We start from the raw sequence: 17825 nt of genomic DNA, 5'->3' as shown, positions 1-17825 counted from the left end.
AAAATTCATGTTAATCATTATTCTTAAGAGACGTATAAAACTCAAGATTTATAAATATTATAAGTCACAATCAAATATATAAAAACACGTTGAGAAATTGTCATTGATGACACGGTAGAAGAATTGAACTTCTCCTATAGTTTTGGAAATATTTTCACGCCATTAAAACTTTAGTTGACAAACAACATTGAAACAGTACCGTAGACGTACAAAATGCATATTCACAATTTTAAGTTGATATACATTAGTTACTTCCTCCATTTTACTATCTCTATATATCTGAAAACAAATGTTTGTCAGATACCACGTGTTAAATTTGTGGTCCTAAATATATTGTGGCTAAGAATGGAGCTAAACAGCGTGAGATCAAGTCCATCCCTTCCTCTTCATCAAGATATTATATTATATAAAGAGTAATTAATTTTGTGTGTATATATATATATATAAATATTTAATATCATCAGTATATATATTGATGATTTTATTTTTTGGATATTTATACAGTGAAAATCATTATTTCATTATTGATATGATATTTTTAGTATCATATAAGAACATATATTGATCTCATCTTTTCGGAATTGATAAAAAAAAATGACATATAAATTTGACCAAAGAAATTATCTCTACGTATTTATTCTTCTATGATGATCGGTGCAAGCTTAATAAGGTACAAGAATGGAACGGTTAGGAGAAAAAAAAATGTGTATATTGAGATGTCCATCTCAAGGACAGAGTGGAAAAACGAGGGTGGGTCAAAAGAGAAAGATCGATAAACTTTTAGATTGACACGCTTTTGATGCTACCTCAAAAAAATTAGGAGATTGAAAATGTAAAAAGCTTAATAAGACACGATACAATTAGTTATCATGATGCGTACTCTTTTGAACTCGATCAATGACAATATAATTAGCCTAGATAAAATGTGTGATACATAATTAAACTGTGATTGTGACACACACAAATTTGTATTAATCAAGTATTATATATTTTGGTGGTGTAATATACCATAAATATAATAAATTACAGTTAAAATAAAATGAACAAAAACGTATAGACAAATCTTTAGGCTGAGGCACGAATATTTCTTTTTTTTAAGGAGATTCAAGCCCACTGCGGTATAATCTACATCGATACAGCAGTATAACTCTTGACTTGTCTCCTTCAGGATACAACAACCCAACAACACTGTGTAATGCAAACAACTCCGGATTAGTTGAAGAGTTCAAAGCTCCACATAAGAACACCTTCCTTCAACATATAATACTCTCTTTTGTATAATGGATATAATTGAAGACTTAGAATATTTTTTATGTCTCAACTCTCTCTTTCACTACACTAACCTCAATATAATACTACTCATCTTTTTCACTCTATATTTACTTGTACTTCTCTTGTTTCTTCTCCTATCACAACACAAATGAAGACTAATATAAAATAAATTCTTCCTTGCAACGAATAGGAGATAGTGGATAGTAAATCTGCCAAATGAAATGGCTCAAATGTTACATAAGTTACAAGACATAAATATAAAATAATGGATGAAATAAAGAGTTGATGGTTACATAAGTTATTAAAAACTAATGACCACTTTCTTCCACAATTGATGAGAGCAAAGAGGCACAAATATAATGTCCATCAATAGACATAATATGATATATAATATGACATATAATATATATTTTTATTAATATTAAAATATCACACCAATATATTCACACTTTAATTATTAACCCTCAAAATTAAACAATTTGTTTATTGTAAAAATTTGGTGCATATTAAGTACTACTAAGTACTATCCATCTAACTACCCGTTAGTATATTGAATTCACCGATTACTTTTTTGAAAACTAGCCAAAAAAAGAACAGAAAAAATTCTACAACTTAACTACCTAAAAACCAAAATGGGACTAATTAATAGTAAAAGATGAAATTACCAAGTAACCTATATAGATATCTGAATTTAGAAAAGCTACATACAAAAATTCAAAGGAAATATTAATGGCCTGCAGTGGATAAGGTTCTTAAATTCCAAATATAGTTCATTTATTTACTCCAGAATGTCAGATAGAATTTTACAGAGGTTTTAACCAAACTAAGTCATTATATAAAGCCATTCACCAAAATAATATGTTTTTCTAAAATTTTACAAAACTAGTATGAGTAACGTTTTAGGAGTAAAACGTTACTTACAGTAACGTATATCAACCTAATGCTGTTAGTTTTAAAAAAATAAAATATACCCTAAAACGTTACCGTGAAATACGTTTATACTAGTTTTGTAAAATTTTAGAAAAATGTATTACTTTGGTAAATTTTTTTATATAATGGCTTAATTTGGTTAAAAATTCGAATTTTACAGGTAAAAGTTATTTATCTTTGACAAAGAAACAAAAGTGAGGGAAAAACAAGGAAAAGAAAAAGACATCTGCCTAAAAAAACAAATAAATGCATGATATGAAATGGGACAGGGACATCCTCTATTATTTTATGGGTTTAAATTTGAAAAGAATTGTACAAATGTTGTTATCTTATTTATGTAAATAACACTGTATTTGACAGCTTTATTATGAATGAGACTTTACCTAAAAAAAGTTATATAATGAGTAAGAAAGAGAAACAGAATTAAGGGCAATTTGAGCATGCGTGTCTGTACTCCTTCCTTTTTGTGGATTTTATTAAATTGAGTTTGAGTTAATTACTGCATAGTGTGTATAACTATTTATATGTATGTTACGATTTGAAATTTATTAATTCTAAGAATTTGCAATGTGTTGTGACAGTTGAGATGAAAATTAATACAAGGGTAAAGTCGCAAAGAATCATTCTTTCTATTTAATTAGCTTCTCATTCTGTCAATAAAGAAGTCATCATTTCTAACGATTTTTCATTCCTTTCATGACAAGCCACCTCTCTTTGCCATTCGATATTTCTTGCATTGCTTTATTAATAATAATAATAATAATGATGTTGGGATTTTGCGTTTGATGTGTTTATTATTTACTTTTTAATAATATATGTTGATTAATGGTATTATTTGTATGAAACTTTTTGACAATTTGATACCATAGAGTGACAAAGATATTGCAGGGACCTCCTTATAAACTTTGACATCCAGCAAGTATAGTTATCATAACAATATATATACGTATTTTCTTTATTATGAAGAATGAAAATAAGCAGAAAAAATCTTGGATATGATGGGAATATTATGAGAACTGAAAAACAATAAAGATTCCAATTTTTCTTCATTTCCAGATTTCCTATCCAAATCAATCTTTTATACAGGCAGCAGTATCCTTTTATTCTTTCTTTTACTGTATATATAACCGAAACTCGGACCATATATATAAAAAAAAATTAAAAATTCTAGGTCATTTACAAAATTATCAGAAGAAAAATGTTTTTTTTTAATCTTTTGTACGTAATATATGAAGATCTCTAATTAAATAAAAATACAAACACGAAACCAATTTTCCTTGACTGATAAGTGCTACACATTAAACTTTATTATTCCAAGAATCAACAAAAGAAAAATGCTGTTGCTTTAAAGTTGCACGAGTGGAGACCAAGAAATATTTTTAAGATTGTCTTTGATTTGATTACTGCCGCGAATTTAAAATTTAAATTTGATTTATTTAAAATTTAAGATTCTTTAAAATTATGCATTCAAAATTTAATATTTATGTAGTATATTACTCCATCTTTCAGCATTTGCACGTCGTACAGAAATATTAAGTTTTGGGTGCAATTGATAGTAAGTAAAGTCATTAACTCAAATTAAAATCTATAAGTCTAATAATAAAACATTATGGTTTAGCTAATATATTTAAATTGTTTTGTAACCCATTAACTTGTCGAATTGTGATGATGAACTAAATAGTGGATTAACTCTAATTCCTCGAACATTTCCCAAGAGGATAATTAGTACCGTAATCTTCATGCTAAATAATAATTAAGTAATCTCTTGAGCCATCGAATCTAGGTAAAATAATTAGATATTGACATCAAATCTTAGCTACTGTTGAACAAATTTATCAAAATAATACGAGTACCTATTTTTATCAACATCATAGACACATAGACTATAAAATAAAATACAAATTTATACCGATATAAGTAAATATATTATCTCGCTAATATTCTTTCCGTTTCATTTTATGTGACATTTTTCGCATTTCGAGATTCAAACAAGTTTATCTTTGACCGTAAGTTTTTCATAGATTCTTTTAACATTTTGAATTATCAATTATTGAGACTTATAGTACTCTTTACATAGTTTACAAATATATAAATTTCATTTCAAATTTTTTGAAAATTGCATACTCAAATGTCCAGTCAAAGTTAAATATTTTGACTCTCGAAAAACAAAAAGTGACACATAGAATGGGGCAGAGGGAGTATTGATTATTGCAACTCGAAAACATAAAAATAATATACTCCCTCCATTTAAAAAAGAATGACTCTATTTTCTTTTTAGTCTGTTTAAAAAATAATTACCCATTTCCTTTTTTGTCAACACTTTAACTTCATCTTTTTACGTGGCATGTTTAAGACCACAAGATTAAAAGACATTTTGGTACATTTGACATAACTTTTAGTCAGAACCACAATATTAAAAAGTCTTTTTTCTTATCTTAAACTTCGTTCCAAGTCAAATTAGGTCATTCTTTTTTAAACGAATGGAGTAACACTTCTGTTCTTCTTACAACCGGGGTTGATTTACATATTATATAGGTATAAAAATATCGTATATTAATGATGATAACTATATATGGAAGTGAAAAATAACAATTAAAAGGAAATAATTAGAGAAGCTATATATATTTCATAAAATACGAAGAGCACAATGTACATGTTGCATGTCGGACTTTTTGGATTGTAGCTTTAGGTTCCATGCATGGCTACTTTAAAGTTTAATTATCTAGCTATATATGAGTTTCTAATTTTATTTTGTGCGTCTCCCACTCATAAATATTATGAAAAATTATTATATAATGGTCCCTCAAAGGCCAAAGAACATATATTTCTGGGGGCATATCATGACAACAAGTGAAAAACTATATCCCTATGTACAATATGACCAAATTAATTAAGACCATGAAAATTTATGATTGTTATCTTGACTTCATTGTGAATTACAACTTCAAAGATACCGTGACTATGTTCAGTGTATACGTTCGAAAATGAATTGAATCATAATCATATATATATTCTCAGTCAAATTCAAAACTTTATTTAATTGACAACTGATTAGATACTATAAAAAAAATGAAAGGGGAAAATTAATACTATATTTAAATGAGAACTTCAAGATTTAGAAAAGAAAAAAAATGATAAAGATCTAATCGTTAATTAGGAATGAAAAAATTTAAAGTAAATAAATATTAGATAATTCTATGTCAACCGTTAATTATAAATGAATGCTAGTCGATCAAAGATCCAAAAATAGGCAAAATTACTCAATTTTAATTTGTTTAATATAAATATTAAATACAAAGTGAAAAATTTATGGTGAGAAATATAATAAAGAAGATAATTTGTTCTTTACATGCAAGCCCAAAATTTGGAGTCTTCCCAAATCTTGAATTTAAAGTCGAATTCCCACAACTCTTTTCTTCTCTCTTTCCCTATTGAGGACATCCCTACCCAATAGGAATTTACGAATAAAAAATAAACAAGCTGTTCAGAATATATATATAAGAGAAAAATAAAGTTAGAAAGTATAGGGCATGTTCTTTATAATTTAATTTAAAATAATGGAAATTCTCCATTCGTGATTTAAAGAGGTGGAAAAAGAATAATTGTCGCACAAATGGAGAATAAATAGTATTGGGTGGAAATTATGTGCCAATAATTAACAACTTGTAGAAGATTCTGATTTGGCTTCTGCCGTATCCAATTATATATGGTTGGATTCAGGAACGGATTCAGGATTTTTGTTTAAAGAATTCGAAAAATAAAAATATAAATACGTAAATAAATTTTTAAAAATGGAATTTTTAAATTTTTTTTGAGTTTAAAATCACATTTTTAACACGTTTTAAAATAAAAAATAAGGCTTAGAAAAGCTTGAAAAACAGAAATGATTTTTATATAAAAAAAAACTGAAACTAAAAAAAGAAAATTAAGCACTTTAATAAATGTTGTCATGATTTAAACAGGGGACGTGGAACTTAACATACAGTGGACTCGCTAAATGAGCCATCTATTTTTATTTGTCTTTTAGGGAATTCAAAATATATATATCTACTAAAATATAAAAAATTTACCTTATATATATCGAATATTTTATGTCGAGAGAATTCAGGTGAATCCCCTGATGAGCTGTCTGTATCCTACTCCTAAAAGATTGCCCCATTGGCCCCAAATCCTATGCTTATCAATTTATGCAAAATGTTTAATGCATCAAATTAATTTTTGAACAATTCCTTTTTAAGTAGAGAAAACTCTAACCAAGATCTCCTCCCCACATATTTAATATTATTTATAAAAATATAATGTATTTATTATCCTTTATAATTATTCAGAATATTATGTTAAAAATGCAAATGTATTCCCGAAATTAAGTTAAAAGAAATTTCAAAGAGTAAATGAATAGGTCATTGGTCAATTAGGAACTAATCTTGAATCTCCAAAATATTTGCATTTAAAGAGCATATAATCTTTCTTGATAGGTTTGCAAAATCATGATTTTGGTATCTTGTTTTTTTCTAAAAAAAAAATATTTAGTATTTGAGATTTATTGATTAGATCAATATATAAATTATTAAAGGAAGAAGCAACTTCTATCAAGAGATTCTTCTATTGAAATTGATTTCGAAATCTTTAATAAATTTTATTATGAAAGATCTTATATTCATCTTAGCATAATCTTAGATATTGTGATATATTATATATGCGTATCATATACAATAACTTATACAGTCTACCTATGGAAGTTATGGTGGGGTCCTTTTACAATTGGAGAAAATAATATACATCAAGAATGTTAAATGGAATTCCCTCCTTTTCTGAGGGTGTATGTATTAAATTGCTCATCTAGGTAGCTTCTAGGAAAGATCAACCAAATGAAGATAAAATGAAATGAAGCCATTAAATCTTGATGTTGATTTGTAGAACATATATGGGATTCCTTATATCAAATTGGGACCCTTAATTAATTGAGAATGTATAAAACCAAATTTAGTCATTTTCTTTGTTAACTTTAAGGACAGTTGACTCATTGACCAATTTTATATTTCAAAAGTGGTCTGATTTGATGAACTGAAAGTGTTTGAGTTACTTCTTGGTTGATTCCTTGTGATTGTGACCCTTATTCTCAAAGTTTTATGTGGTATATTGCTTGAGAACAAGTACTAGTTGCTTATTTCTTGATGGATGTTGTTTTCACTTGTCAACCTAATCTCTACCTTTGGTAGTCACTAAATGTGCATTTGGAAGCTTTAGCAAGTGCTCTATATCAATCAATCAACTATCAACTCAACCTAAGTCCCAACTAATTTAAGACTAATTATATGATGTTATTTGATTTGTACTCGCTCCTACCTATGTATTAAATATTCAACATATTCATCATAATTAAATCATTTACTCAATCTTCTTTAAATAGCTTACTATTGAAAAAACGTCCTCTCCCTCTCTCCATCTCTTTATCCATCAGGATATTGAGTTTTACGATACTCATGAGCTTATGTTATTTTCAACTTCTAACTTTACTATATCGATAATTTGTTATAAGACTTTTTTTTTCTTTTTATTCCTTGTTTCCCTCCATTTGCAAGACAATCAAATAAAAAGTTCAAATGAAAACTCAAATCACTCGACAATAATAATTTCACCCTAACAACTATATATGTCATTGGAATTCTTGATATTGTTATTGCTCATTTTTGCATTCACAACTGGGCTTTTTGCACCAAATGAAAGTGGACTGACCAGTGACTATGGATCTAATTGACAAAGCATCGAATAGATTGTCACAATACCTATTTATCTGCTCCAATTTTGTATTGGTCCAGCACTTCTCATTTACCCACTGTTTATGGGCTCGTTGTACATTTACAACCAAAAATATATCCCCAAAATAGGGTTATATCGAGTCTTTTTTGGAGTTCAAATAACATTTATCCTTTCCAAAACATTAGCTCTTTTCTTATGAGCTAAAGTAAGTGGAGCTTGGGACCTAATATATAGCAAGCAAAGTATAAGTAGCATGATAAAAAAGTCATCCTTGTCAATCATGATATACGGGTTTAAAGATGACATGTAATTCTTTTGATGTTTGACTTCAATCTCTTAATCACTAGTACACAAACAACAAATTAAACAAAAATAGAATATACATTTAATCGACACAATCTAGCTACCATTTTCTCTATGGGAGCGAGACAAATCAATGCCGTAGATTTTTTTGACAAATGAAGATCAGATTTACGGACCTAAGTAGTGTAACTTATTATTTCCTCTGTCCCTATTTAGTTGTGCACTTTAAAAAATGCATACATATTAAGATAATTAATATAGTGAAATTACAATTGTACTCTTATTAAATATGATTTCAATAAGGATGAATTAAAACTTAAAAATTTTCAAAAAGTTTAAATGAGGGCATATAATATATTTTATATTTTTTTGATTTGTCAAAATGGACAAGTAAACAGAGATATCTAGAAGAGAAAATATAAACAAGTAAATAGGGACATACAGAGAGAGTAACAATTTTATTAGTACTACTTTCCGTTGTACCAAATGAAGGTCACAATTTCATAAAGTCAAAATCCATTTGCTCAGTTTGATGAGGATTGTCAACACAATAACAATCCATGAGTTTTTGTTTAGTAAATGTCGAGGATCTCAAGAATGGATCTATTGCAGAGGGGACAACAACCTCGGTTTAACCAAAGCTCTCTTGAACACACCCTACAATATGTGTGTCCACATGGTATGAATGCTGCTCCTTTTTTCCTTCCCATGCACACGCAGCACACCCTATCATTACCCACCCCTAATTCTTCCTTCTCATCCCACCCGTTCGTTTCCTCCAACAATCTCATCAACGACACCCTGTACGGCCCATCTTCGTTGGATCTTAACGGGCTTGTATTTGGGCCTGGTCCATCAGAATCTTGGGCCGATCTAAAATTACGCTCCGCCAGCAACGCCGCCGCTAAGTTCATCCCGGAACCCGTAGTAATATGATCAGCCAAGCATAAAATATTAACTGACTCTATCTCCGGCGGTGTTTCACGGCCTAATTCCGCCGCATCCGGAGGTGGCTCGTCGTCGTCCATCACACTTAACGAAGCTGGTCTGAGACACAAAGTTGTCCCACAACATGCAATGGATCCGGTGAATCCTAACCGTTGAGTTAAACTCTTTCGTCGTCTCACGACCCGATCATTACCGTCCATTCTCTCTCTAAGCAATTCCGCCATTGTTCTTACTTCTATCCCTCTCTTTCTCCTAATTTCCTGCAATCCATAACCCAACATTTCGATAATTTCACTCATTTTATTTTTCCAGAAAATAAAAACACGACGAAAATAAAAAAAAAACACACGTATAAATTAAACTTGTGCAAAAGATGCATGAACATACAAATATAATGCATGTATATATATAGTAGAGGTAGAATAAATGAAATGAAGTTAATCACGTGATGAGTAATATTAGAGGCACCAACGTAACGTACCGCATGAACATAAGCTCCTAGCTAGCTAGCTAATTAAAGAAGAAAGCAGTAACCTTGTGGGTATTAATAAAGTCATGTGGTTGATCAAATGGAACTTAGGGATATGAAATATATAGTACATAAATATACAGTTTATATTCAAAAGCAAATGAAGCTTTGAAGAAAGAAACAAATGAAAAGACAAATAAGAAGACGAAGAAAAAAGGAATAATTGGGAGTGGTGGGGCTTAATGTAGATCAACTTCATTTAAATAATTTTTTTGGTGGTTTAGATTAGACTATTATCTTATCCTACATTGATACAATCTGCCTGTTTTTTTGTATTAATATTTTTGGAATGGTCGCCGGCCATAACTAAGTCAACACCTATATAGTATTAAATGATAGGGTTTTCCAAATGGCATCGCCGTAATAGTTTTTATTTAGCTAAGCTTCTAAGATTTACTTATCATTCTAAGAATAATTTTTTAGTGTTCATTTATTGGTGCAAGGATATAATCAATAGTTTTAGGGTTGTTTAACCATAAATTTTGTTACTTAATGACATTGCTCTCTGCTTCATTTTTAGTGCTAATACTTTGCTACATCTGATAAACCTAATACCGATTAGGTAGAGGATTAAAATAATATGTGAGAATAATTGAACTTCTTGGTCGTCCATATGGACACAACAAACCTAACCAGAATTGGAACTACGTGAATAATAATTAATAAATAAAATCAAGTTTTTCCTAATTTCTCTGCCACTCTGAGCTTTATGTAATGTGATATAATTACTGTTGTCACACTTCATTATGGTGGTCATTTGTTGTAATAATAATTCATTATGATTGTCTAAATTTTTTTTAAAATCGATTTTCATGTTATATTTAATATTTATATAATAGCATTCTAGCTATAACACCAATGCCATTCTTTGTAGTGGTACATTCTTTTGTTAAAGTTATTCCTTTATAATAATCATACTCATCAAATACTATGCAATAATATTTTGTTAAAAACTTATTATGTCATAATATACTCAATTAATGTGACGCACATAGTATTCAAGTTTGAATATATATAAGGAAAAAAATATATTTAACTGATGATGACCATCGATTAGTTTATGGTCATAACTTTAACGAGAAAAGACTAATAATATTCGTCTTTTTTATATTCATACTCTTTCTATTTTTTTTAATGTTAAATTGTAAAAAGACATTCTTACTCTTTCTATTTTTTTATATTAAATTTTTAGCAAATGCATTTCCTCTTCTGGCTACACTTTTTGCTTACAACTATATTAGACTTTGAGGCTAAATACATAAATATATGGAGTAATGCACAAGTACCCTTTTAATTTATGCTCGAAATCTTAGAGATATATTCATACTATATTAAGGTACTATTACCCCATTAACTAATTTTGTTAATAATTTTCTACCCCTTTTCGACCTACGTGGCACTATTTTATGGGTCAAACGCTGGTTGACTTTTTTTTTCAAACTAATGCTACGTAGGCCGAAAAATGGTAGAAAATTACTTATAAAATAAGTTCAGGGGTAATAGGACCTTAGTATAGTATAAGTGTGTTTCTGAGATTTCGGACATAGTTTGAGGGGTACTTGTGCATTTTCCCTAAATATATCTCTAAACTTGTTGGATTTTCCCCTTAGATATCTCAACTATGCTATTTTTCTATTGAATAATGAACCGTCCATAATTTGTTCCTTTTAAACACCATTGACTGATCTAAAACCAGATTTTATGAGGGGTATCGATAAAGGAATATAACAGAGCTTCACTACAATGTGCGTGAAATTTTCAGATAAATATTGTCACTATAACATGATTTAGCTGTATATGTTTAAAGATTCAAAAGAGTTTTTCTTTAATAGTATGTTTTCATATGATTTTCTAATATTTTAAAATGTTGAAAGTTTTGTAAGATGCTATAATTTTTTATGCAATTTTAAAATACATAAATTTTACTTTTAAAAATTAAATATTCTATATATATCTATATTCATAGCATAAATTATATAATTTGACCTTGAAACTCCTTATTGTCCCCCATAAAGTGGGAGATGGGAGTACAATTATCCTCACAAATTTTTATGGCTTGACATTAAAATATGGACAATATATAAATATATCATTTAATTTGGCTTTGTTTTATATTTATATCTTTTAATTTTGAGTGACCATAAGTAAACATTTAAATTTGTACAAAGTTGAACAAATAAATATATGTGTCCTAAATGATAATTTGTATCATACGCTATTTCCTGCGTGAATTATATCACATCGAACTCATAAATGTACTTGTTTATCTTTATACAAGTTTAAGTGTCTATTTGTCCTGATCTAAAATTAGAGGACATAAATATAAAATGAGGTTTAATTAAAGAATATTTTTATGTATTGTGCCTTAAAACAATGGTATAATTTGATCCTTTTTCCTTGTGACAGTGAATAAAATAATAATTCAACCCCACTAAATAAAAATCATAGTTCTTGTAACTTTGTTATTGAGAAGATTGAAGAAAAGTATTAAGAAGCCTGCACTGAAGGAATGAAAATAGGGATAAGAGTCGGCCCATTAACGGCCCTTTTAAGTGTCTCATTGCGACTCACAACTGACCATCAGCTCTCAGCCCATTCTAATTATCTATAGACTGTACCGTGTACTCAAGAGTGGAGTCTTAAAATGTTAAGTGCGGCGGATAGGGGTGTATAAATTGAATTGAACTGTAATTTGAGTTAATTTGGAAAAAATTACGATTAGTAATTGTTTTGACTTGGTTTGGTGTTAAAAGAAAAATTTGACTATATTTGGATTGATTTGGTTTTAACTAAAAAATAATAATTGGAAATCAAATCAACCCGACATTATATATATAATTTTAAAATTTTATTTTACACATAAAAATATTAACTTTGATATAATTTTTAAATATTTCTTATACTTTTCATGATTTTTATCTTTTAATATATTATTTTAAGATTGAAACTTAGAATTTTGGATGGTTCCATAAAGATTATAGTCCACTAGTGCTGATAATTATAATAAAACTTAAATCAAAATCAAATTAATACTAATGCAAAAAGGAAATCCATTCATATGTGTTTTGAATATTTCAGTGTCGTTAATCATATATTGTCATTGTTTGTGTTATATAATCTTAAGAAAAAAACTTAGATAATTGTAGTTTGGTAGGATTGAAGAAATATTTAAATTATAAGTAAATTATATGTTTGTATGAATACTTTAGTGGAAAAACCAAAAAATCCCAAGGCTGAAAAACCCAAGTTTTATTGATTTAGTTTGTTTTATAGATTTAAAAATCCGACACAAATACTTTGATTTGATATTTGAAAAAACTCTAACCAACCCGATAGATAAAGTTATTCCATCCTTAAATAGAAATCTTGAATTTGAGCTTTAGGTATTGAAAAATTCTTAGTAGGAAACGCTTCCTTCCGAATTGAACTCTATATGATACAAATCTATAATAATTGAGCTCTAATACGAATATCAGACACATCATAACAACAAAAAAGTGTCTCAACTTATACATAGGAAACCACACAACATATTTGTGCCTAACAAGTTATAAATGGCAATTCTAACGTCCAACTTTTATATTTCACGTGTGTTGCAGGGTTCTTTCTAGTGGGAGCAAAATATTTATTATTGCATTTAGTGGTGTCGATACATTTTTGATTACCAACTTAACCATATTAAGTATTAATTGGTACATATATTTCATTTTAATAGGAGTAACTTTTAAAACTGAATCATGTAATTTGATGTAAATACTAAGTAAAACTCTTAACTAGAAAAAATTGAACTCACACCATCTTTCCCTAAAAAAATTCTTTTTTAGAAAAAAAAACGTAATATTATTAAAATTATTATCTTTAATATAAACTTATAATATATAACATTAACTTAAAATTATTTTTTTGGGATTGAAATTTATTAAAAGGGATAAAATTTGCATACATCTCGTTTTCCTCGAATCATAATGTATGTTGTTAAAATCCTGATCTCATCATCATACTAATACTTATATTTTTGGACATTACTGTAGCCAAAATATCCTTTGCAATTAACCTCCTCCACCACTTAAAATGACCTACTTTTTGGTATTTAAAAAAATAGGCGAATTGAGAGGATTAAAAAAAAATAGAAAATTCTAGAAAGAGGAGAGTTACGTTACGTGTCTAGCTATCATTCCCTCCTCAACATTTTCTCGAAACCCCCAAACTACCCCTACATCATGACTTTTTGTAATTGACTCATACTTAAGAAAAATAAGAATATAATTAAATAAAATACTTTAAAATTCAATTAAAGATGAGTGGGAAAAAATAAATCGATGTCAAATCATAATATGTAAAACAAGATGTTTAGCATATAGTGAAGTAATTGTTTATATTATTCTTTAGGAATTAAGCTTTTAAATTTTATTACTATAGAAGAGAATTATTTTTCATAAAAATCTAATCCAAAATAGAGTTACAAGAAAATGAGTAGCCTTTCAGAACATTATGTAAATATTTTACTTAGTCTATTTAATATAATTCATCTTTGTCAACTTGACTATAGTAGTTTTGTTTGAATATTTGATTATTGCAATTTGTTTTATAATTAATTTAGTGCACGTGCATTACCATCAATGTAACATTGCATAAAAAAGTTATATATATTTTGCAACTGAAGTTACAATACATATAATATTATATTCACTCAATTGACAAAATTATTTGAGGAATGAATTATTATTTTTATTTCAAATTTATTCGGACTATGTCAATTTGTATATACCTTCAACAATTACATAATAATAACAACAACAACAATAATAATAATAATAATAATAATAATTAATACATTTTGAGAGTTTTCAAAAAAGTAAAAAAGAAAATGATATTTTTGGAACAAAACAAATATACTGTTAGATGAATAAATTGATTTTGAAGTTATAAATAAATTAGAGTTTAGTAGTTAAAGAATTCTCTTATTAGTCAATGTAGTTTGATTTTTGATATCTAAATTTATAGTTTTTGCGTGTACATGAAGTTTCATGACTTTAGTTATAGACATCAATCAACAACTATTCAATTACATATTTTAGTTATACATATCAATCAATAATTAATCATATGTATGAATTTAGTTATAAAGTTCAATCAATGATTATTTAACTACATCATCCCAATGTTATCTTCTTTTTATCATATATATATTTTAGGATATTTTTTTTCAAGCACGTGAGAAAAAAAAAATCATCATTAATAATTCTGCATTATACTTTTTTTTTACCATATATTTAGAATTATTTAATTTTTTTTAAGATAGCCAATATTATAAAAGATTATATAAAAATCAAGAAACATGGAGTAGTAGATATTGATAGGTTTTCTTTTTCGTTTATTCATACTCTCAAATAGTAAATATATTTTAATTTTTTTCATCCAATATTCGATATCCATTTAATATCTGATAAATTTAAATTTTTACATCATATAAAACTATTCAAAATATCTAGTTAAGGAATAAATAACTCTCCATACTGAGAGTCTCAAATTAATAAATATACTAAACTAAATCAAAAGGGTATTTATGTCTTTTTACCCCAGCTATCCAAGGCAACACGCTCGTTATAAAATGCATCATACAGTATTGTAATTCTCATTCAATCGAGCTTCCCCTGTTTTCTTCATTTCATATTTACAAAAAATAGCATTCTGCTCTTTCACTGTTTCACTCTGAAAATGGCTTCCATCTCTTCTCTCAATCAAATTCCTTGCAGAACTCTCCAAATTACATCCCAATATTCAAAACCCACCTCCAAAATCTCAACTTTACCCATCTCCTCCACGAATTTCCCATCAAAAACAGAACTACACAGAGCAATTTCAGTCAAAGAATTTACAAACCCAAAACCAAAATTCACTGCTCAAGCCACAAATTACGACAAGGAAGATGAGTGGGGGCCGGAAGTGGAGAAAATAAGGCCGGGTGGAGTAGCGGTTGTGGATGAAGAACCACCAAAGGAGCCAAGTGAAATTGAGTTGCTGAAGAAGCAATTGGCCGATTCCTTTTATGGAACCAATAGGGGTTTGAGTGCTAGCAGTGAGACTAGGGCGGAAATCGTTGAACTCATCACACAGCTTGAGTCGAAGAACCCTAATCCAGCACCTACTGAAGCCTTGACTCTTCTCAACGGCAAATGGATTCTTGCGTAAGTTCTTGATTATTTTTTTTGGTTGAATTATGTAGTATGAATTCACTCACATGACCAATTGCTTCACTAGCTCTTAGCAATCGAATTAATTTATTAATTTAAAAAGTATAGTAGTTTGCGTATGGGATAATAGAGTATGAAAAGGAAAGATAAATGAAAGCCTTGTTGCAAACTGGAAGTACCAGTGATCAAAAGTTCAAATTTATGGGTGCTAACTACCACAGCTACGTAAATATATTCAAGAAATTTCAATCATGACTGTGGCCACATATGTTGCCATGAACATATGTCAAATATATGTCCAGTGTCCACTCTTAATTTTCGAATGTTTCTTGAGATGAACCTTATATGAGCATCACTTTCTTAGTCATGAGAATTCAGGTGGCATCATTTCGCTATCAAGAATGTTAAATGTTCTTGCTTCAGTATATATTTGTCATGAACACTTGGAATCCTGTACTGGAACACTGCAGGTACACATCTTTTTCGGGTTTGTTCCCCTTGTTGTCACGGGGCAATCTGCCTCTGGTTCGAGTTGAGGAGATTTCACAGACTATCGATTCTGAGAGTTTCACTGTCCAAAACTCTGTTCTCTTTGCTGGACCTTTAGCTACAACTTCCATTAGTACCAATGCCAAATTCGAAGTCAGAAGTCCAAAACGCGTCCAAGTAAGTATCTTCTTTAACATCTTTCTAGTCGTGTCATCGTTCCTTGTACTTGATCATCATTTTAGTCTCATGTTATACGGTGTGTGTGGTTCAGATTAAATTTGAAGAAGGCATAATTGGAACGCCCCAGTTGACAGATTCCATCGTATTGCCTGAGAACGTTGAATTCTTGGGACAAAAGATTGATCTAAGCCCCTTCAAAGGCTTGATTACTTCAGTCCAAGACACAGCTTCGTCGGTGGCCAAGTCCATTTCAAGTCAACCACCAATTAAGTTTCCTATTTCCAACAACAATGCACAATCATGGCTGCTGACAACATACTTGGATGATGAGCTTAGGATCTCCAGAGGAGATGCTGGCAGTGTATTTGTGTTGATCAAGGAAGGCAGTCCCCTCTTGAAGCCTTAAAAGGACATGTTTTTGGATTTGTGTATGTTTTTCATCATAATATAGGAGAGCAAACACTAGAAAGTAAAAAAAATATGATGTAAACTAAAAATAAGTTTTCCTCAAGTCAAACTCTATAGATGGCTTGTCCTCATGATTTGTACTTATGGCATATTATTAAAAATTATAGCTCGAAAGAAGTTAACATATGAATCACTTAGCAGGAGACCATTCAAATTTAGAAGCCTTCATATGCTAATCGGAAAAGGGTCATAAATACCCTTAAACTATATGAAATAGCTCATATTTGTTCTTAAACTATATTTTGGTTCAAATCTACCGTTTCCGTCAAACTATTGCGTAAAAGGTACTCTTCTTATAACGGGAGTTGTTAATGCCAATAAGAAGGCTACTTTTGACTCAACAATTTGACGGGAAGGATAGACTTGAGTCGAAATATAGTTTAAGGGTAAATATAATTTATTTTGAATCGTTTAAGGAAATTTTTGACGCTTTTCCATATGCAGATGTACATTGAGTTTATCTCATCCGAGTTCAATCTTTACATTAACTATTTTTTTTAATCATATTTGCTGGAGATATGCTATACAATAAGAAATTAATATACGGAATAATTGTAATTTGTGCGGCTACATATCACAATATGAATTGGGAATTTGAATCGATGAACAGTACTAAATCTAGTTCAATTTGGATTTCTAGTTACGTTGAGGGGTATTAAAATTTCACAAATCGATCAAATGCCCACCCTGGTAACTAGGGGTAACAAAGGAAGAGAAATAAATGGAATAAAAATCACAAAATAACGGAATAT

General features: G+C 29.1%; 2 protein-coding genes across 2 annotated transcripts; one reads left to right on the top strand and one right to left on the bottom strand.

The window, feature by feature from the left end:
• Window positions 1-8670: 8670 nt before the first annotated feature.
• LOC107010352 lies at window positions 8671-9894 on the bottom strand. Its single transcript, XM_015209630.2, has 2 exons — window positions 9695-9894; window positions 8671-9473 (listed from the first exon to the last, which is right to left on the bottom strand). Exon 2 carries the CDS (start codon window positions 9435-9437, stop codon window positions 8838-8840), a length of 600 nt encoding a protein of 199 aa, XP_015065116.1. The 5' UTR covers window positions 9438-9473; window positions 9695-9894; the 3' UTR covers window positions 8671-8837.
• A 5472-nt stretch (window positions 9895-15366) lies between these two features.
• On the top strand, window positions 15367-17203 carry LOC107011588 (light-induced protein, chloroplastic). Its single transcript, XM_015211145.2, has 3 exons — window positions 15367-15930; window positions 16407-16602; window positions 16697-17203. The coding sequence occupies exons 1-3, from the start codon at window positions 15461-15463 to the stop codon at window positions 17009-17011; spliced, it is 981 nt and encodes a 326-aa protein (XP_015066631.1). The 5' UTR covers window positions 15367-15460; the 3' UTR covers window positions 17012-17203.
• Window positions 17204-17825: the final 622 nt, after the last annotated feature.

Source organism: Solanum pennellii, chromosome 2 (assembly GCF_001406875.1).
Source record: "Solanum pennellii chromosome 2, SPENNV200".
In the NCBI taxonomy this organism is placed as follows: Eukaryota; Viridiplantae; Streptophyta; class Magnoliopsida; order Solanales; family Solanaceae; genus Solanum; species Solanum pennellii.
This window is presented reverse-complemented; position numbering and strand designations above follow the sequence as displayed.